Consider the following 22,160-nt stretch of genomic DNA (forward strand, 5'->3'; position numbering starts at 1 on the left):
TGCTGGGAGGCTATTGCTGCTGTCTGCTCTTGAGAAGAAGCATGGGAAGGTATAATTCTAAAAAAAGAAATACACAACCATATTTAGCTCTGAGCTTCTGTTCTGCAGCAAAGTCCTTGGGAGAAAAAGAAGAAATGCTTTCAAATGAGCACTGGTGTTAACTCCATGAATTAAATCCTCCATAAAGTAAAGTAGGAGTGATGATTCCATTCTTTTCTTGTACAATATCTGAGTAAAGGAAGCCCTTCAATTCCTTCTTAGTTCAGGGTTATAGCAGAAAATTAATAAAATCTATATTGAAGTGACAGCTGGTTTGCAGCACTACCTTTTCCCTACATTGCTTTCCTCTCCAGTGACTTGTGTTTGGGGCTAAATACACATTTATCCCTTTTTGTTTTATAGCTTTTATTGATTTTTTTTTAAAAAAGAAATCTCTGTGCTTAAGAATCATAATTGCATTGGGATATCAACTGTGGTCCTAGCAGCCCAGGCTGTTCGTATCAATTTTCCTTGGGCTGTTTAATTAATGGTCTTCCAAAGTCATCAAGATTATGAAATGAAAATGCAGAATGAACACACTTTCCTCCAATACTTCATGGAATGCACAAGGAAAGGTTGGGAAAGTATGAAGGATGATTATTGGGTTTTGTAACATCTTAAAATTCAACATTTTTGTTGTTGTTTCTAGATTGCTGCCTTCGATAATTAATTCTTGATCCCCATCCTCCTTTGGTTGAGGATAGTTATAAGAACAGACATGCTCAAAGAGACTTTGGCTTGGAAAAAACTGGCTTATAATAATGAAATGAAATATACCTTTAATTATCTAGGAAATCTGGAACATCTATGCAACCAATGTTTACTTTATCTTGATAATACCTGTAAGGTATGGTTATTATCGCTAAACATTGCATAGTGTTTTCTATTATCATTTGTTGGTTGATTTTAAATTCAAAGCTTCACAGTCTGATTTGCTTCCACATATTTTTGGCTTTTAGTTACAGAAAGCTCTAGGCAGTGTGATTTTGGCAACTAATGTTTCTTCAAGTGCTGGAGAACTCTAAAACTTTTTTTTTTTTAGCATAATTATCAGCAAAATTGTGTCTGTCAGTGAAATGTGGTCTAGCAATCTTTAAGCTGTGAGAGTACACACCTGCCACTCAGTGCAAGAGGCAGGAAGGGGCGGGGTGTCAAATGGCTGAAGGGGAATGTGCAGGACACACCATGGTGGTTTCATTTCCTGTTTCTTAGATTGGGTTAAAGGGACAATTTGCAACTTGGCAATTGAGGTTACATTTCATCAGCCAATTAAGACATGGTATTTTGATTTTGGGTGCTTTGAGGAGGGGTTTTTATTACAGGATCGCTGCTGCTTATGCATGCAAACCTTTCACAGCATCCACACAATGCCATTAGCACCAAAATGCTAGCCACATTCCCCTCTGCATTTAATCCAGATCTATCCTTTCTGAGCAAAATCTAAAGAGTAAAAAAACCTTAAGAAACCTTTGCTGATAACCTGTTTACAATATCTGAATCAGCCTTTTGGGATATTAAACTCTGCCTGGAAGCCCCTTTGAGCCAACATACTCTTGACTTTGGGCCAGGTGCTCAGTTTCATTTGGTTGGAGATTGGCATTAATATTCTGTATATATCAACAGCCCAATGTCAAAGCACATTCACAAAGATACTGTGTTGTATCCAGAGGTGTCCTTCATTTCTGAAAGGCTGTCTGAGCCAGTGGAGGGATCAGTGAATGAAAGGTGAAGGGAGGGGATACTAACAAATTTCCCTTTTCCATGCAACTTCCTCTGTCATCCCCACACATATCCTTTTCAGTTCTGCAGAGTCAGAACAACTGGATCAGATTGGGGTACACAGAGTACAGTGGTTACTCAGGTTAAGCACTTAATTCATTCCGGAGGTCCGTTCTTAACCTGAAACTGTTCTTAACCTGAAGCACCACTTTAGCTAATGGGGCCTCCTGCTGCTGCTGCGCCGCTGGAGCCCGATTTCTATTCTTATCCTTAAGCAAAGTTCTTAACCTGAAGCACTATTTCTGAGTTAGCTGAGTCTGTAACCTGAAGCATATGTAACCTGAAGTGTATGTAACCCGAGGTACCACTGTGCTGCAGAGGGAAAGGCACCTTCCATTTATGGAAGCTGTCACCCGATCAGAGACATTTTCATGATCAGCAGGGCATTCATGGACCTTGGAACAGGGTTACCAATCCTTTGTGATAATTAGACCTGGCAAATCACCATGCTTTCTATAAATCACTGCTTGTTGGGTTCTTCCCCACCCATGAAAGTCTATAAACCAGAGAGTAATTCCTGTGATTAACTTTGGCAGCAGACAAATGTAGCTGACATGCCATTGGATCTTGCACCCTCCATTTTGAGTAACATTGCTGTAGCCTTTATTTCCTTTTGTATCATAGATGCCTTCTATTCCAGAAAAAATTATACAAGAAACAATTGCATTATGAAGTGAGATTGTTGTTTTCTTTGAAAAAATAGAGTACGTACCTTAATTCAACTGTGGTACCATGCTCCAAAACAGCTCTCCATAGTCATATTCCGTAACACAATGAATACCAGCAAAATGAAGTGGAGAGCTGAAGTGTAGCAGTAGAATAACTCTGCAAGTGCTGGCCATTATAAGGCCAGGAAGCCTTCTTTGTACTTCCAAACAAAGAGAATCTTTCTGCTACAAATATTTGTGTTACATTAACAATGAATCCATTGCTGGGCAAATGAATGGGAAGGATGTTTCATTTTTTTTTTATCATTAACAAATGTGACTCATAAAAAAAGAACATGTATAATACTAAAATGCCATTCTCCTAACTGGTAGAGCTGCCTGGCAACTGGACCTCTAAGAGGTAATTACGAGTGCAAAGTTGGCCATGTTACTGAGAGGGGTTGAGCTAATGTGTAATGAGAAGAATAGTGAAGGGTTATTTGATTGTTGGTTGATTTTCACTCTTCTAATTGAGTTCTGGCTACAGCTTACAAAGCATTGAAAATATACTCTTAAGACAGCCTTCCCCAACCTGGTACCATACAGATGTTCTTGGACTACAGTTCCCATTGGTCAACATGGCCAATTGTCAAGGGTGATGGGGGTTGTAATTCAAAACACCTAGAGGTATATATTTTGGAAAGTTTTGTTCAGTATGCATTTGGACACCTCTTGAGATGCTGTGAGCAAATTTTGCACGATGGTTCGCGAGATTCATCTAAGGTTGGAAACAACAACACCATTTGGATTCAAGGTAGTGGACTGAAGCTTTCAAAACTGCATTGATTTTAACCAAATATTTAATGATGGTTCCAGGGATCAAGGGGCAGGTTTTCACCTGTGTTTGGATACAATTAGATGCCATTTTGAATCAAGATGGAAGGCTCACCCTTTTAATACTGCGTTGATTATAACCATCAGTTTTATTCTTCTTTCCCATGTTTTGGTTTTATACTCTTAATGTTTTTTATTCATTTATTTATATGGTACATATCCTGCTTCTTAATCACAAGGATTTCCAAGGCCTTCAGAATCTTCACTGTAGTTTGCGTGTCGAGGTCTCCAAGACATCCCCCAATAAAACACAAGTGACACATTATTTTTGTTTAAGGTTTTTGGCATAATTTTGGCCGCAACTTTATTAAATTACAAGCAATGTGAGTGGTTGCTTAGGCATTGGTTGCAACTATCTGACCCCGCACGGGGACAGTCTGACATTCGCACGCCTGCGAAGTCAGAAAAGGGTAAGACACCCGGGGAGAGAGACGGGACTGGGAACCATGCCTCACCTCTACCCAAATGCTCCCAGGGGCTCTTGCGTGGCCCTAGCCCCTTAACAGGGTTCGGACAAAAGCATGGCGAGCCCCTGGGTTCCTCTAATGGAAAACCCTTGCAGCAGCAGCACTTTTGGAGGGGCAGGCACAGCCAAATCCATACCCCTCCAGCAACCAATTTCCAAACCAATGGCTAACCGCAACCTTACAAGTTGTGACGATTTGCTGCGCAGTAGGCCAAAACCAAATGGCACCAGCCAATCAGCCAAATGGACAAAATTCCTACCAGGCCCCTCCCCCAAAAGCAGATGACCCCATGACAGGCATAGCAAGGTCAACCAAAAGGCTAAAATAGGGAGGGAGGGCGGGTGATCCGATGTACACAGCGAAAAGAGGAAGCTCAACGCTGCTTGTAGGGCATTTAAAGACTAGGGCTGTCAATCAAAAAATGGCAACATATAATTCTCCCCAGCAACAGCCAGCCCTCTGATAATGGTGGCCAAACTCTTTCCCGCCCAGCAACAGCGGGGTGTCTTGCTAGCCCCCACCGCAACACGTGCTCTCCATGGAGGAGAACACGCTTTATAAAATTGACAGTGCTACCCTATACATGTCTACTCAGAAATAAGTCCCATTGAGTTTAACGAGGCTTACTCCCAGTTGAGCAGGTATAGGATTACAGCCTAAAATATTTTTCTCACTCTCTTTACATGTCCATCTACCAGATTTCACCTTTTCAAGTGCTCAGAATGTCTTTTGTATAAGGAAATGTCACCATGAGGTGAGAAATTCCTACAAGCATTCACTACACAAGGAAACAGTTTTAGGTACAAATGTACAGAAGCTTTATAATGATTTATCATCCGTAGTAACTTCTTCCTGAAAGAATGATTCTATGAAATAACCTGTAGACTGTTTGTAATTGTTTGGCATGGATAATCAATGGACTCCACCATTCTCTTTTTCTTACAGAGATGTAAACTGAATACTTCTTTTTCTCTTCAGTTCAGATCTTTAGGTCTGGGTAAAACCAGCAATTTCCATATGGATGAGTGGAAAATTTCCATTCAAGAGTGGGCCGAGATGTGTGAGCATCTCAAAGAGAAACATCTGCACAGGAATGTCAACTTTAGGGCTGTGTGTGCCACTTTGGGAAAGACCTGAAGCAGCTCTAATTGGTACACTGTCTTCATTCTGGCACAACACTTCCTACTGCTATATGTTTTGATTTTCAGGGATGACATTGTTGCTTTTATAGCTGAGTTCCCTTTTGAAATATGCTTTCAATTTATCTTTTGTTTGCATGTATATATTTTCTATACAGAAAGTTACCCTGGAATTCTATATCGACATCCATGCTCACTCCACGATGATGAATGGCTTTATGTATGGGAACATTTTTGAAGACGAGGAAAGATTTCAGAGACAGGCTATTTTCCCCAAGCTACTCTGCCAGAATGCTGAAGACTTCTCCTTTGTAAGCAACTCTCTCTCTCTCTCTCTCTCTCTCTCTCTCTCTCCTACTGTATTTCCTCCCCCTTCCCTTCCCTTCAATTTTTTTTTTGTATTATTAAATAGGTGTCTATTCATACAACTCATTCAGCCTTTGGCAGTGCCAGAGTCTTCAGGCAGCCCGTGGTCCATACAAGCCATGATGGCTGAGATATGTGTGTGGCTGCTACTTGGTGGATTCACTTTTGTTTTGGCAGCATTCTCACAACCAGTAGAGCCTGGTCACATTTGCAACTAACTGCATACTGGGTTTATGAGACGGGCGAGGAACATATGCGTTCAGACAGGGCCGGATTTAGATTTGATGAGGCCCTAAGCTACTGAAGGTAATGGGGCCCTTTATATGTCCAGCTGTCCTTTGTCAACAACAAAGTGTCACTGTTTTTTGCTATATGGTAATTTATGGACCTGATAGGTACCTAAAGCCATTTGCACATAACAAAATATGTATTTTATCAAAGTAATTTGTTTTTTATCTTATATTTTGGAAATGTACATCCAGTTTTTTTCTTTAAACTTTTTTGGAGCCCCCAAGAAGGTGGGGCCCTAAGCTATAGCTTGTTTAGCTTATACGTAAATCCAGCACTGCCTTCAGATGTTGCTAGACTGGAACTGCCATCATTGCTGACCCTTGGGTCATGCTGGCTGGGGCTGATGGCAGAGGACAGAGTTAGAATAGATTTTTGCCCTCAATGGAAGTGCCATGTTCAGAGGCAATATAGCTTATCCTTGACTACCAGGAGTCGGACTTCAGGGGTAGGCTGTGAGCTGCCAGAGACACATGGCAAGTCACTTTTGGAAGTATTGTGCTGAACTAGATGGAACAGTGGTCTGATCCAGCAAGGTGGTTAACTGAAAAAAATGTACTTGATACAAAAACTTTTGTTTGTTTGTCAAAATGGGATGTTATGTTGTATCCCTTAAATGCTATATTGGACTGATATTTCACTCCCCTCCCACCCCCCACCCCACCCCCCGCAACCTGACCTGGGCTTTATTTTTCCCCCTTTTCCTTTCTCCTCAGTGCTTAATTTTTTTCTGAGGCTAGCCAACCAGCCAGCCAGTCAGAATATGCCATCAATGGATGTTCCAGCTGCTGAGTTGTGTTTAATCTTGCATTATTCCAGTCACAGCCAATATCATCCTAATAACCCATATTTTGAAGGTGCAGGAAGAGGGAACATGCTATAAAGGGCCTCCCTGGCTTTTCCTGCACAGAAACAACGTAAAGCAGCTGAGTCTGCATATTGGAAACAAAGCAATCAACAGAGTCCCATTTGTCTACTAGCAATAATGCTAGCCTGAAGGGTTTTCCCCATCTCACAGTACTGTATAGAAATTGTTTGCATCTCATGGTTTCACTTAATAAAAATTGGCCAAAAAAAAAAGAAAAAACTTTGCAATGCAGAGCTGATAAACAAACTAAGGTAAGACATGCACTTGGATTTGGTGACAGTGCTTGGGTATCTATCTGCAGAAAGTGTAGGCCAAGGGTCAAAAGTGTCAAGCCCACTTTTGAGGTCAAGATCTTCAGTATGTTACTAATAGCTTAAGGTCCTGCTGCTGAGAAATGCTTTCACTACAGTGGTAAGGTTGCCATAAGGCCCACTGGGATAGATTTTCCATGAATTCTGGATCATTACCCGGCCCAAATTCCAATTCCATTTTTCTAAGCCTCTAGGAAATATAAGGCAAAAGATGCAGCCAGCATTATGCCCTGCCATGTAGTGCTCCCACCTTTTATTCAATGCAGGAAGTTGTGTCCGTGATTGACATTACTGGCTTAAAATGCAGCTAGGTCATTTTTCTTCTCAGTTAGTATCAAAACTGGGGTTTTTTGGGTGGGTAGGGATGTGTGCACATTAAAGCCGTAATTTAATTGTCCAGGGATCAAACCTCTTTGATTCTTTTGATGGCCTACCTTGAGTCAGAATCTTAGAAAATGATGGAGGAATCCAGGATTCTAGTATAGTTTTGACTGGGAAGCAGTGTGCCCAGTCCCAAACACACACAAAAAGCATCTTGGTCTTTTTAGGGGTCCAAATAGATGTGAAGTCAGTAGAGTGATTGCAATTAGTGTGTCTGGTTTTAAACTTTTAAATAGCACCTACGGTGCCTTTGGGGGTAGAAGCAAGATGGTGCCATTGAGGGTGGGAGTTTGAACAATGGACACATAAATAACGATGCATCGTGGGGCAAATAGCAGCTCTAGAGAGGGAGGTTTTCATCGTGAACTTAGCCCAAGGGAGATGGTGGGTTTTACAAAAAGGCCACCCGTGTTCTGCAGTTCTAATGCTGTGGTTTCATATTTACTTGTAAAGCTGCCAGTCTGTGTGACCAATATTGCATTAACAAGATTGCTATATTTTATCCTTGTGGAAATTTACCAAATTATGTGCATATGACTGAATGTGATCAAATCAGTGCAGGCAAACATATTGTCTTATATGACAAAGATAAAACAGGCTTGCAGATTGTGCATGGAAATAATGAACTAGGCTACAAATGTAAAAAATGAAAAAAATGCAAGTTTTTAAAAACTTGAACAAATGGAGTGGGAGCCAGACATTTTCCTTGCCTAGATCACCATTTGGTTCAGGACTAGCTGGAACAACTTACTTGACCCTTTAAGACTGTTATTATATGCCAGGCTTGAATTGTTAAACTGCTGCTACTATGTATCTTCTCATATTGGATAAAATACAAACTAAATTAATTCTATTTTGGAAGGAAGGGTGCATATCCTTGTCATTTGGTAGTGATGGTTGTTGTTGTTGTTTATAGAGGAAGAGAAGCCTTTTAGGAAGAGAGAAAGTAGGTGCCAACAATCAAATAAACATTGTTTGCCTCCTGCTCCGGGTCACTTCCAGAGGCAACTGGCAGGTTTCAGCACATGCTGGCAGCCAGCATATTTGAGATTATTCTGGGAGCTGCTGGCTCACAGCTTCTCACACTGACTCAGCAGTTTTGGTGTGTGACCTTGTACAGGGAGGAATTCACTTGGAGCAAGACTCAAATGCCAGTTATCGCTGGACAAAATAGCAGGCCCCAAACTAATAGCCTCACTGTCTTGTTGATCCACATATTTAAACTGGCAGCTCACATTTCTTCTGTTGTACTTGGATGTGTTTTTTTTTTTAAAAAAAAGAAATCTCGTTTAAAAATAAAGATCTGCAAATGTTTAACCAGAGGGATGCAAGATCCGTGATGTGCTTTATTATGCATACCCCTTCTCCACCTGGTACTACTGGTGGCCATTACTGTTCTCTATTGCTGACAAGCTACTATAATTTGGATGACATGAGCTAATCTTTGGGCACTTCCCAACCTGTAACAGGGATGCCCCTGTTGCATATCTCTGCCTTAGTGTCAGAAACCCTTGTCATGTTGAGGTCTGTACAATCCTGTGACCGTCCCACATGGTTGCAAAACTCTCAACTCTTTCTAAATAAACAAGCCCTAGTAGTGTCTTGAGCTATAGTAGTAAGAACAGCAGGGAATACAGTTGGCCAGGCTACCAGGATTTCTTTGTTAAGAGATATGTGCAGATATGACACTCTCGATATAAGCCTTTGTGGGTGTGAGGAACAAAGCGGTGACAATTAGAAAGCTGTGTATATAAATACACAGCAGGCACCGAACGCTCCAGAAGGACAGAAAACTGCACAGTAAACGTTATCATGCCCATGTTTGAGAAGTGTGGGAATGGGCCACTGTTGTAGCTAATTATTTTTCTGAAGCTTCAGGAGGTCTCATTTACATTGTATGCTACAGCAGACATTTGTAAGGATTAGAATACTTCCCTAGAATTGCTTCAAGTGAAAGCTGGCGGCTGCATGAAGTGTTGTCTGTAATTGACTAGCTTCATGTCTTCACACAGCATCAAGACAATGTTCCATTATGTTATCCATTGACAGTATCATTGAAAAGATTACTCTCCTTAAAGTATCTGTCAAGCTTGATTGATTTACAAGGGACAAAAGCACCGAGAGGACTTGAAATGCAGGTCCTTCTTTTCTCTCACACCACCGTTTAGCATACATAATGGATCCCCTTTGATGTCAAAAGCTCATATTCCATTAATAATGAACAGGCTTTTTGAATGCAGGCTCCTTGTACAGAGTCCCACACTAATAACCTGTTTGCTGCAAAATGGGAATCACTGGCAAAGCAATCATTTGTCTGGATTTTACATGCTATCTGTGAGTCTACACTCAAAGGGATTTCTTTCAGCACTCTGCATGACTGAAGCTCAGGCAAATCCTGGTCTTCCGCTTCAAAAACAACATCCTGAAGATGGTCACTTGAATGGTTTACTTTAATTAGGCTGGGAAAAATTAGCATTGCTATATTGTGGAGTGTATTTCATGCACAAGGAGCTTATTCCCATTGGTGAGTGATACTCTAAATATCTGGTTGTGCAAATGCTCCATCTACATGTTTGATATGGTGAGTCCCCAGATACAGCTATTGCTGCCTTGGGTAATTCTTATAAATAAAATGGGGCATTCTTCTATCAGTGGGAAAATGGCTGTTCTGTCTAGGGATGTGCTTGGTCAGAAGCTGCTCCCTCCAAACAGCTGGGTCTCCAGGGAAGTTTTAGAACAACTTTGTAAATCCCTGAACTGTTCTTTTGCTAATTTCATCTGCTATTTTTTTCTACCACAAACTAAGTCTGATGAATTCAGGATCCATCCTACATAAGAACACATAATCCCCTTTTCAAAGCCATCCAGGTTAGTGATCATCATTACATCCTTTAGATTCTCTATCTCAAGATCACCCCGGGCATTTTTGTGAGGGGGACCATAGTAGCAGTCAATTAAATGAAGGACAAAACAAATGATGACATATGACGTGTTTGCTAATTTGCACATAGCCTTACTTTCTTTATAACCAGAATGGTTCTCATCCATTCTATCTGAGGGAGGAATTTGAAACTCAAAGTTTTACCTGCAAACATTTTTCAGTAAATGATCATACCTTACTTATTTATATTTTCATGGACAAAAGTTAAAAGTCACTAGTACAAAGGCTGAGTCACCAGATTTTATGAGTATCTGCTGATTTAATTACCAATGCATCTGATGTCATTCATAATAAAAAGCTAAAGCTGGATTTGGAGTGTGCTGCTTTGCTAGGCATCACTTATTTTACTTAGCAGATTAGTCATCAAAAGCAGCTGAGCATTTCAAGAAGCTATTAGAGCTTCGGGGTGACTAATTGTGCTCTTTGCAATGGGATCAGAGAAGCCTATTTGCTCTTCTTTTTCCAGGAAAAGGAAATGGACAAAGTCAATCAGAGAGGGCTTCATTCCCCATCCATCCACCCACCTCAGGTGGATGCTAGGTCTAGCTGTAATCATTGAGATGTCTTGATTAGGCCCCATATTGTTGACCCCTTCCTTTTACTCTTTTCACCCAAAGTGGGCCAATTGTTGACTCCTGCAGTTTTTCAACCAAGTTCAGATGACAGAAGCAGTTAGTCAACAACCAGCTCCTGGGCATCGTTCCTTCTGCCGAGGGTAGCAATCTTAAAGGGACAGGTTGGGCAGAGCAGAACTGTGCCAAAGGCATTTTCTCACCTTCCTTTTGTCCAGGTTGTTGTTGTTTAGTCGTTTAGACGTGTCCGACTCTTCGTGACCCCATGGACCAGAGCATGCCAGGCACTCCTGTCTTCCATTGCCTCCTGCAGTTTGGTCAAACTCATGTCCGTAGCTTTGAGAACACTGTCCAACCATCTTGTTCTCTGTTGTCCCCTTCTCCTTGTGCCCTCAATCTTTCCCAACATCAGGGTCTTTTCCAGGGAGTCTTCTCTTCTCATGAGGTGCCCAAAGTATTGGAGCCTCAGCTTCATGATCTGTCCTTCCAGTGAGGACTCAGGGCTGATTTCCTTCAGAATGGATAGGTTTGATCTTCTTGCAGTCCATGGGACTCTCAAGAGTCTCCTCCAGCACCATAATTCAAAAGCATCAATTTTTCGGTGATCAGCCTTCTTTATGGTCCAGCTCTCACTTCCATACTTCCATACATCACTACTGGTAGTCCAGGTTAGCTGACTGGTACTTTCTCAGAATTGTGCTGCCTAGAGCTGCTACTGCCCAGTCATGGATCTTGGATAGTCACTCTCCCAAATGTCTTCTCTTTGCCTATTGTGCTGCATTCCTTGCAATTCTGCATGAAAACCATGCAGAATAAAACTTTGCAAAGGCTTGAAAGACTTTGACATAGTTGATCTGTTGGGAAACTATTTCTGGCTACTTACATTAATCCTCTGAATCCCTAACAGTTATGGACACTTATTATTTCTGAGAAAATGTCACTCGGTTTGAAATACCACCACTTTCTAATCTAGGTATTTACATAATTTCTTATCAGAAATCCCTAGCATATGTAAGCAGGGCTGGGAAAGGTCCATATCTGAAATTCGAGAGAGCCACTGCCCACCAGTACTGTATAATAAACAGTGCTGAGTTAGATGCATAAGTCAGTTAAGTCTGCCTCAGTATATGACAACTTCCCATACTCCTACCTAAATTTCAGAGAATTGCCATGTCTTCAAATTAGCCATGGAATTAGCCCAAAGCAATCTCTGTAATTGATTTCAATGGGAGAGAAAGTTAAGTACATAATTAAATATCCCTCCTTTGAAATAATGGGACTTAAGCTCTTGGAATCCATTCATCCTTATTCAGAGATACAGATTCTCAAACTGACCACTGGGTCTTCATGTGGAAGAAGGAGTATAAAATTATTTATGTTTCAGTTAAGCCTTGCTTGAGCAGCAAGGTCTTCCCAAGCACTGTATTCCTGTACCCTGACTTGCTCTTTGGCCCCAAATAATCCTTTAGTCTTGAATACTGGTTTTCCTGGAGTTCATGGCTCCTCTCAATGTACTGGCTCTGACCCTGACACTGCCATAGCAAATTTGATAGCGACACTTAAAATTGAGATAGCTGGCATTAAAACCAGCTACATTTTCCTCCTCATCAGAAAACTGGATTCTGCTTGCATGTGAAATAACAGATAAATTTATTGCAGTAGCTCTGCAATAGAAACTCTCCTATTCCCTTTTTTTCCTAAGAAGACAAATGGAACTATTATTTTATTTTTGTTCCTTTTGGAATACATTTCTGTACATTGGACATGCCATAGGAATTTTGGTGTTCATTTTGGAGGCAAACAAAAAAATAGGATGGGAACTGTATGTGTTTTAAGACTGCAAATGCTGGTTGCTCAGGAACGAGGACCCTCTGGATATTCCTGGCTAAATGAAACCAATCTGTCACATGATGTTAAACCAATCTGCTCGTGTTAGCCACAGGGCCATCTTCAAATTAATTTATAGCCCCCAAAAATAGCAGAAAGGAAGAAATATCCACACAACTGTTTCTTGTTTTCTTCTTGCCACTTCTTGTCCACATACATTGTTTTAAAGGCCCAGGGGGAAGAAATCCCATGTGCTTAGGGATGAAACCAATTTTCTAAGCAAACATACCAGTAAAAGTTACACTCATAAAAACCACCAGCAGGGACCTAGTTTTTGTTATATTTATATAGGAGGAGGTTTCTGGAGAACTTGGCAGTTCTACTGATACGAGAGGAATGATGAAAGTACTTTTGCCCCCAGAACTTGCAAGGCTTGACTATACAAAAGAGTTTGGGCTTGTTGTAGTAGTATTTTAGTTCTTCTCTAGCTCAGTAAACAAAAACAAAGCACCTCTTGAAAGGCACCTAACATGGAAAGTGTTATCTCAGTGCAAATATATGTATCCTATTGATCCTGATATCCAACTTCTTGCTTCTCACCCCCAAGGTAACAGGGACCTATAGAAAACTATGGTAAAATAATACTGGAATTGACCACCAAGATTATCACCTTCCAACCTGGAAACCAGTTCCATTTCCTGATGAATGACTGATACAGAATATCTTGCTTCACTCAGTGCAAACACAGCATTAATCGTGTGGTGATGTAGCACCCACCTATAATCTCTTTTTGTGTATGTCTGGGTAGGAGGCATTGGAAGAGATGAAAAGGGTATTGCAATGGGGTCTGAGGCCTTTCTGACCCATCTCTACTTCTATGTCTCAAAGTCCAAGGTCATCGATGTAGGTCTGGTTGTTAGATTTTACTCTTAATCAAATCTGATGCAGGAAACTAGATATTCTTATGGTGTGGCCATTTCAGGGTGTTCTGAGCTCTACTTTGCCTCCTTTAGAAGGCTTCTGCCACTTATCATGGCTGTTGGAAATGTGGCAAAACAGTAGCTTGACCTACCTGAGTTTTTCATCTCATATGGGTCTCCATTCTCCAGCTACACTGTATGGAATGTGAATAAGACTCCTTCTATCATCAGAAGATGATGTGAGATTGCATGCGGTGAGTTTTGCCTATGATCCATTGGGCAATTAGATCTGTGTGCCTGCAGCTTTTATTGGTGTTTGTTTGTACCTCGAGCCTGAAATGAAAATCCTCTCTTAAAATTAGCTCTCCTACATGTTCCTGCACATATGATTCAGAGCCATCTACTTAAAAGACTCCATACAAAAGAAAGGAGTAATGGAAATTCATAGGTTTAACTGTTGCTTGCCTGCATTGGTAAGGAGCTGATAGGATGTATAACAGGTTTAATTTTCCCTAATCCTCTATTTTCTGTTCTGCTTAGGGAACATATAAATGTAGTGAACTATAGATGGAAATGGTGTATATTGGCTTCTACCCTTAGATTTTCTTGCTATATCTTTGAGGTGTTTTTGTTTGTGCATAATCCTAATGGTCAGGGGTCCCTTTACCTTTAATCCTTCATAACATGAGAATAGTTTCGCCCATGTCTGTTAAATACAACTGGCAAAGTCCCTCAAAGCAGGAGTCAAACCCATTTTCAGCCCATGGACCACTTTCCATCATGGGCAACCTTCCCAGGCTGGGTAACAGTACTGGACAGAGCAATATATGTTGCTCTTTTAAGAGGAGGCTACACTCTAGTCATACAGCAGCCTCCACATGCACCTCTCTATCCAGGCAAGCACTTCAGTGATACATTCCACCACAGCAAAGACATTTAAGGAGGGCACAGAATAGATCCAGTAGGGTGTGTGGCCTGGTGAGAGTCCTGAAGGCCGAATAGAGAGGCCTGGAGGGTTGCATGCAGCCTGCAGTCTTGGTCACTTGCAAGATTAAAGGGCATTCAAAATTCTTACGCTCCTCCCAAAGTTGCCAGCATAAATCAGACAGACACTTAAGGCTTTGAGAGGATTGTTTCATGACCACACCATGAGCTTTTGCCCTGGGCTCAGGCTCTGACCTACATGGGGAGGAGCCAGCCAATTTAGAGGGGAGGGCAGGGGACTACTGGCTAGGATTGCAGAGGGTTTAGATTGAGATACAAGCCCTAACCCTGAGATTGAGCCCAAACCTCTCAGCCATGAACAGGGACCCCAGAGACTGCAACCTGTGAGCCTGATGTTCCTAAGGGAACATCTACCCACCTGGGGCCCCAAGTTCTCCATTGCTAGTTCACAAGGGCAGGCTATGAACCAGGGAAAACTAATGGAGAAGAGATAGAATGCTATGTTCTGGGCCAGGAGACAAGCTCTTTCAGCTCATCCATTTCCAAGACAGAGCCTGAGAGGAGTAGTCTGAACTGAGAAGTAAGAAAGTTCTCATTTGGATTTTTAGGCCTTGTTGGAGCAAGTGTGCAATTGTCTTGCTTGGAGCTCTCCAAGGTCCTGCAACTCAGGTTTTAAACTAAGCTGTGCTCTGTCAAGCAATCTGACTACAGTTTGAACTATTTTTTTATTTCCAACATGTAGAACTTTGTTTCCTATACCCATGTCTGATTGTCTATAGTGTAGCAGTTCCCTTTACCTGCCTTTGCTTTTCTGCAATTTTCACTTACTTGTTCTGTACTGGAGTTACTCCCCACCCCCGACTTAATTTCCCTCCTTTCTCACTCTAACTGAAGCCACTTCCTTGGTCTAGCCCTTTTCCCTCTTCCAGTGTCTGTTCTCCACCATTAATAAATTTCCTGGGACCTCTATCCAAACACTCCCACACCTTGCCTTTTATGCAGCCACCCTGGGTATCTGATTAATGTTCTGCAGCTGCTGACCTCCAGCTGTCCCTCCCCTGGCTCACCTGTGTTTTCATTTGAGTGAGCCAGGATAGGAATGTTGTGGGAGGCAGCTGAAGCTCCTGTGTCCTCCTGACACCAGGATGTGTTTTGTGTGTGTGTGTGTGTGTGTGTGTGTGTGTGTGTGTGTGGCTGCTGCTGTTAGTCGTATCAAACTAGGATGATAGGAGAGAATTTTCTGTTGAAGATAAAATGTGGAGCTTCTCATATGACATTGCAGCCATTTCATTACAGAAGTATTACTTAGGGCAGTGGTGAGGAACATCCAGATTACAATGGAACTACAACATCCATCATCCCTGACAATTGACAATGCTGGCTAAAACTAATGGGAGTTGGAATCCAACATCATCTTGGAAGACCACAGTTTTTCCTATCCCTGGCTTAGGGCAAAAGTATTTGCCACATTATTTTTGAGATTTCATCTGCAATCTTAAGGACTAAGAACTTGCCTTTTATAGATAAGTAGTCTCAGGAGACTATGGATTTGCATCTCTACTTTAAGGAAGCACTACTCCATGCCAAATTTGTGATAATTTCATAGCTATATCTGTACGTAGACATTCTTCTATCTGCATTCCTTCCTTGTGGACATTTTAAGAGCATAAATGCATATGATGCATCGTCTTTGGACTTGGATATGTCTAAGGCTTGGATTTCCAAATGGTGAGTTTCACCATTAGTAGTCACAGAAGGTAGAAGATGTGGCGACTCTACTGATTCCAGCCATACATGGCCAGCGGAGCAAACCTGCAGTTGCTATTGCTGCAGTGAATGTGATATGCGGCCCATTGCCAGTTCTAACCAGTGGTTGACACAGCAGGACCTCCAATGCTGAACTTCGGGTTCATATGGGTGCAGGTAGTTGCTCTGAGAGTCTGATCCAAAACCATTTTCTGCTTTAAAGGTTAATAATCAGTCCATTAAATTGGGCCTGAAAACAGATTGTCACCAGATAAGTATAATGTGATCTGAATGCCTAGCTGCTACAGTTAAGGCATTGAAGGACTGCCATGTGTACCTCATAAGTTGCTAGTGAAAACCTTTCTAAAATGAAGCCTTCTTCTCCAATAGTTCCTATTTCTGCTCCTTCACCATTTCTACAGCCCTGTCCTACTTTTCTCTTCTTTAAGGTTCCACTTGTCAACCCTTCTTTCATAATAAGATGGTCCACTCTGCTGCTACAGAGACTGAAAATCAGTACTTTGGATCTCATTAGAGAGGATGCATTGGAGTACTGCTTGGCACAAAACAGTGGGAATGTTACTATCATAAAGCATTAGTGAAACAGCTAAAGCTTCCTACATTTAATGCTAATAGGAAACTGGGTTCCATCTACTTCTAATTAGCCACAAAGACTTGCCTTTTTATAACATGAGAAGCTTTAAAACATATCAAATGCTGATAGAGCAGCGGGTATTTTTTGAACTGCAGTCTCCCTGTATACCTCATTTATCATGAGTTGCCATGAATTCCTACGTATCTGTTAGCTCTCAAGTCCTAGTTACAAGGAGCTAAGGAAATCAAGCAGCGGGATGTGTGTGTGTGTGTGTTTAAAAAACCATTTTTATACTCTCATTTTCTCAGGTACTGGTTCCTGGCAGTCCTGGTATTGCATGGAGTGAATGAGCATATGTTCTAGGCTGACAAGACAGCTGGCTTCAGGGGCTTGTGGTGGGCATGGGAAGTCTTTTATTGCTTTGTCAGTAGCTCACCTGCAGTCCAGGCAAAGAGTTCGCTCCACCTAGTGGCTGTTACACTTTCATGGTAGGATACAAATTCATTCTGGATTTTGTGACAGAACACTGCATTGCCCAAGGTTGAGTGCAGAAAAGAAGGGTTAGATGTTGCACGCATTTGTTGACCAACAAAGAGACTTTGCTGCTGCAGTAAATTAAAATGGCTACTCAGTGGAAATAGTTCTAGCTGTAAAATAAGATGTTGTCCCACCCTGCAGAACACAGAGCACTGCATGAAAATAAGAGAGGGGTGGGGTGGGCAAGAAGATTCTGGCAGCACTGGGACAGGGATAAAAAAAATTATCTTTGCAATCTCTCAGGGTAGTGAAGCCCATCCAGAGAGCCAGAAGCGTAGGAACATCTACAGAAACATCCCCCCAGAGTTCCTTCTTTGCATAGAGAAAATAAAATTTATTTAAAATTTATATGGTGATGCTGAGTGTTAAAGCAGAAGTGAGATTTGAACTTGCAGTATCCCAGGATACAATTCAACCTTTTGACCAGTGTGGTGTGCTTGAACCTCCTGTCTACATAAAGGTACATTGGGGTGAGGGGAGCTGAACATTCCAAGAACTATGGGAACACCTATATATGTGAATGTGTGAACAAAATTGTGTTTTGAATAGACTATGTTTGAATGAATTCTCTCTTTAGAACCAGACTTAACTAGATAAGTTGACAGAGATCTCTGATTACATCTCCTGTTTCTTTAAAATTTAGGGAAGAGCAGATGTTTGGGGTGGGGAGAGATTTAGATGTAAGTAGAGCCCTTCTGGATCAAACCAAAGGCCCATTTAGATCTGCATCCTGTTTTCACAGTAGCCAACCAAGCAAGGCAGGAGCCCACAATAATTTTCTCCCCAGCAACTGGTATCCAGAGGCAGACTGCATCATTCGGTTTGGATTGAGACTGAAGTGCTGGGGCAGAGGAACTTAACCCTTTCCTCAAGTGTTGAATTCTCAAGGCAAAGCTTCCGCCCTCTAATTGATATCTGCCATATTATGGGAAACTTACAAACAGCAGCTTCTTCATTCTACTGAGGTAGCATGCATATACATGAGAACAACTGGCACTGGTGTTCTCTTTAGATGCAGGAGTTTGGACTCAAATATGTGGTTTGCATGTGCGTGTCTTTCAGTAGTATGGCCTCAGCCCTGCTCCAGCTGATTCCTCACCTTCTCTTTCTTACAGTCCAGCACCTCCTTCAACCGAGATGCTGTTAAGGCAGGGACAGGCCGTCGGTTCCTTGGCGGGCTACTTGATGACACCTCTTACTGCTACACCCTGGAAGTCTCCTTCTACAGTTACATAGTTGGAGGGACTACTTCTACAGTCCCGTACACAGAAGAAACGTGTATCCTTTGTGATGCTTTAGTTTTTGTTTTCGCTCTACCACGACCTGGGAATCTAAGGTAAGCAAAGACTTGGAATAACAGCAGCTCAAAAAAATACATTCTTTGCTCAAGCACACTGTTATATCATCTTTTCAAGGTTTCTCAGAAGTTTCTGTTAGGATATGGCTTGGATCCTGAAGTAATTTAGTATCAGAAAATTCATGGGAGGAACGTTTCCCATCCCCTCGTTCCCCTTCAGCATTTGTGTCACATTTGCCAAAGTATCTGGGAATAATGTGGGATGGGACATGAGGGAGCTGTTGGGTGAGAAGAGAACCAGGCTAAATTGGGTAGCTTTCTGCCTGACCTGGGGTGAACCCCCCATTTCCCCCTCAGTCTTTTGTTCCCCATCACATGCTGTTCTGAGGGCCCTTCCATACTCTTGAGGTTTTATGAGGGGTGCAGGTGGCTGCAGGATGGAGGAGGCGATAGCAAGCTTTCCTTCCAAGAACTTCTTCAAGTAAAATAAGCATAGAATCAAAGACTATGTCTATATACCTGTCTTCTCCCCCCTCTTTTAGGGCTGTATATTGTATAACCTCATTAATGTGCACCTTTTCTGTTTATTCATACTATTCTATAATATTCTAAAGGTTTGCCAGAAGTTTCTATTAGCTTTTATATCCAGTGGCAAGTGTTAAATTTGTTCTGTCGTCAACCTCTTCTGAATTCTGGTCTAAGCTGTCAAAAGCAATTTTAGCCCCTGTGAGAAAATGCCAGTCACTATTCAAAAAAGACTGTGCTGTCCTTGATTATGCATTCCCTCCGTGATTTACATCTCCCACTTCCTCAGCTCCCTGCTAAAAGTCATCCTTCCTTTTTATTTCCCTTTTTGGGGAATGGGGCTCTTTATATCTCTGCAGGATCAACTTGTCTTATGCAGATGGAGCTATATCACTCTTGCTTCATACATCATTGCCATCAGCCAGCCAGAGCAGAAAATAAGTTGTAGATAGCAGTGATTATCTTTGGTGATGAGGTACAGAAAAGCTGAGACTGCAGTTTGATTTCCATAAGCATGGCTGACCCTGCTGTGCTAAAAGTAGCACAAGCTGGTTTGAACAGGCAAACATGGAAAATGTTAGCATAACCTGTGTATTAATGTGGAAAATCTTACCCTGCTTGGATGTAACTTCCTCTCCTTCCTCCTTTGCTGATGTTAGATCTCTCAAAGAAGAGATGCCCTACCTTTCCCTGAATTCCATTGCACTCATTCCCTGCCACCTTCTGATGTTACATTTCACTTTCTGTGACCCTGGCCAAGAATGATTGTGGTTGGGAAGTTAGGAGGGCTAGCAAGCTTCTTGAAAATCATCACTGCAGAAGCTAAATTAATTGGCACAAGAATGATTAATTGAATACTATTTCATTATAATTGAATACTGTTTCATTATAAATTCCAAGATCCTTTAGAGTGCCCAAGCTTGGATATAAAGAAATTTGTTGAAGATTATGTTGTGGAGCTATTGAGGCATGTTAGGAAAGCATAAAAAGACAGCCTTATCATGGGAATGGGGATAAGAGTTCCTGTCTCAGCCAGGGATTGTACTCAAAACACCAGCTTTTTATCTAAGAAATCACTCTTGTCAAATCATCCTAATTTACCAGAGAGACTTGGTGATTGTGATTTCTAGTTAGCTGCATTTCTTAAGTAGAAGACAAAGCAGAGTTCTTTAATGTATTGTGCGGAGCACTGTTTTTCTAATTTATAAATGATCAAGCTTAAGAAGACAACACGTCAGCGCTGAAAATCACCCTCTTTAATGTCAAGATGTGTCCTGGTAACCGACGTATTCGCAGCTAAAATGAAACCATGCTAGTTAGGTTGCAGCAGCTCTTTATGGGCATGTTTGCAAATTGGTAATTAAATAACATGGTTGAGGTTTTTTTTAATGACCTTGGAGTTCATTAATGACTGCAGGGAAAACATTTTTTTCTACTGAACTGTGTTGAGATGAACCCTTCTGTAGCTAATTGTACTTTTTAAGAGGAGAATTTAAAAGTGTAATTTGATTATGTTAATTCAAACAATATGTTAATTTTATTAATATGGCCCACAGTGAAATCTGTGGATTGGATCCAGAACAAGTTGGTAGCACTTAGGTTCGATTGAAAGTAGTATGAAATATTAGTTACGACTAATGGATGTCCAATTAATTTCAATAGGACCTAAGCTGGTCAAACCTGGGCTGGATCCAACCCAATAGAATGTATTCTACTGAAGATGTTGGAAGAGGAAGAAGTAACCATTTCTGGTAGCAGTGAACAGAGATAACCCTCCATGTGTTGTTGGACTAGAATTCCCATCAGCCCCAGCATCTCCAATTATTAGGAATGATGGGAGTTGTAGTCCAGCAATATCTGGAAAGTACCACAGTGACTACACATGGGCTACAAATAGGACCACAACATTTATTAAGGCTGTGGTGTACATTTCTGCATTTCACCATTGAGGCTGAAAATAGCTTTCCTCTGTCTGAAACTGTTTCAGCGTATTTTTTTTCCTATTTAGGGTTTTCCTCACTTTCTTAAGAGAGATCTATCAGTCAATAGTCATGTAGTGTGTGATGACATCCAGGTGCAATGTAGCCAATCAGATTTGACTGTGTGATGACATCACTTAAAGGAAACAAAGCCAACTGATAGGGCTTGCTGCATTAGTTATGTGAATAATTCCAATCAGTTGTATCATTCATTGCCCTCACTCTGTATGGGCAAGCATTTTTACACTCCCTTTTATGTTGTCCTCTCAAAGTGCTAAAAGGGTAGTGTTATGTTTCCAAGGGGTTGCTCGAGAGCAAGCAGGAAAATATCTCCCTGCTTGGCTGTGAAGCCTTGTTTTGCTGCCAAAATAAACCTTATCTGTCCGGAGCCCCACTCTCCCGTGGCTGGCTCAATCGCTGGCAGAATCCGTGAGTGGGCGGTTCCTAAACTTTCCCCAGCAAAGCAGCTTCTTGACGCCCAGTCTGCGCCTCCCCTCTCTGCGCGGATACTTTCTGCGCAAGGAAGGCGTGGGTAGCGGAGGACCCCTCTCCTCCCTGCTTTTCCCAGGCAAGGAGTCCTGGGACCACCTCACCACTTCCAACTCCTGCAGCTCCTGTCCACTGGAGGCCTGTTTACTCTCCTCCGTTGAAGAGGAGATGCTTCCCCCGATCCCTGAAGGCTCTCTATAATCCATTCGGCTTTTGCTCTCTCCCTCCTGAGCTGATGGCAGTTCCCTGACAGGTAGCTTTTGATGCTGCTGGAAATGTTGCAAAAATGCCTCACCTCTGATGCATGTGTAACCCTTGTGCCACCCATGTGATATGCTCATAAATTTCAATGGGGTTTCACTAGTGTCAGGGTGGAAGTTCAGGTTGGGGGTTTTGGGTGGGGGGGGGAGGAGGAGAGGAATCCGGATGCAAAACAGGAGCTGAAAATGTCTCCTATGCTTTACATTTCAATAAGAGCACAGAATAAATCAACTCTGTGCCCCCCCCCCCAGTTCACTTCTTTCAACTTCTTAGTTTGGTTATTTAAACAGAAATGGACAATGGTTATGATTTATGGTGTTTTTTCAGAGAAACAAAAAAATTACAAG

General features: G+C 41.7%; 1 protein-coding gene across 2 annotated transcripts in view; it reads left to right on the forward strand.

Annotated features, from left to right (window-relative positions):
• BEND5 (BEN domain containing 5) overlaps nucleotides 1–22,160 on the forward strand; it is a 694,656-nt gene that overhangs the window by 619,016 nt on the left and 53,480 nt on the right. For both annotated transcript variants that reach the window (XM_053392494.1, XM_053392493.1), the window contains exons 10-11: nucleotides 5,124–5,276; nucleotides 18,378–18,540. In XM_053392494.1, coding sequence (XP_053248469.1) covers nucleotides 5,124–5,276; nucleotides 18,378–18,540 — 316 coding nt within the window. The remainder of the gene's footprint in view (nucleotides 1–5,123; nucleotides 5,277–18,377; nucleotides 18,541–22,160) is intronic.

The sequence above is a fragment of the Podarcis raffonei genome, chromosome 6, assembly GCF_027172205.1.
Source record: "Podarcis raffonei isolate rPodRaf1 chromosome 6, rPodRaf1.pri, whole genome shotgun sequence".
NCBI classification, from domain to species: Eukaryota; Metazoa; Chordata; class Lepidosauria; order Squamata; family Lacertidae; genus Podarcis; species Podarcis raffonei.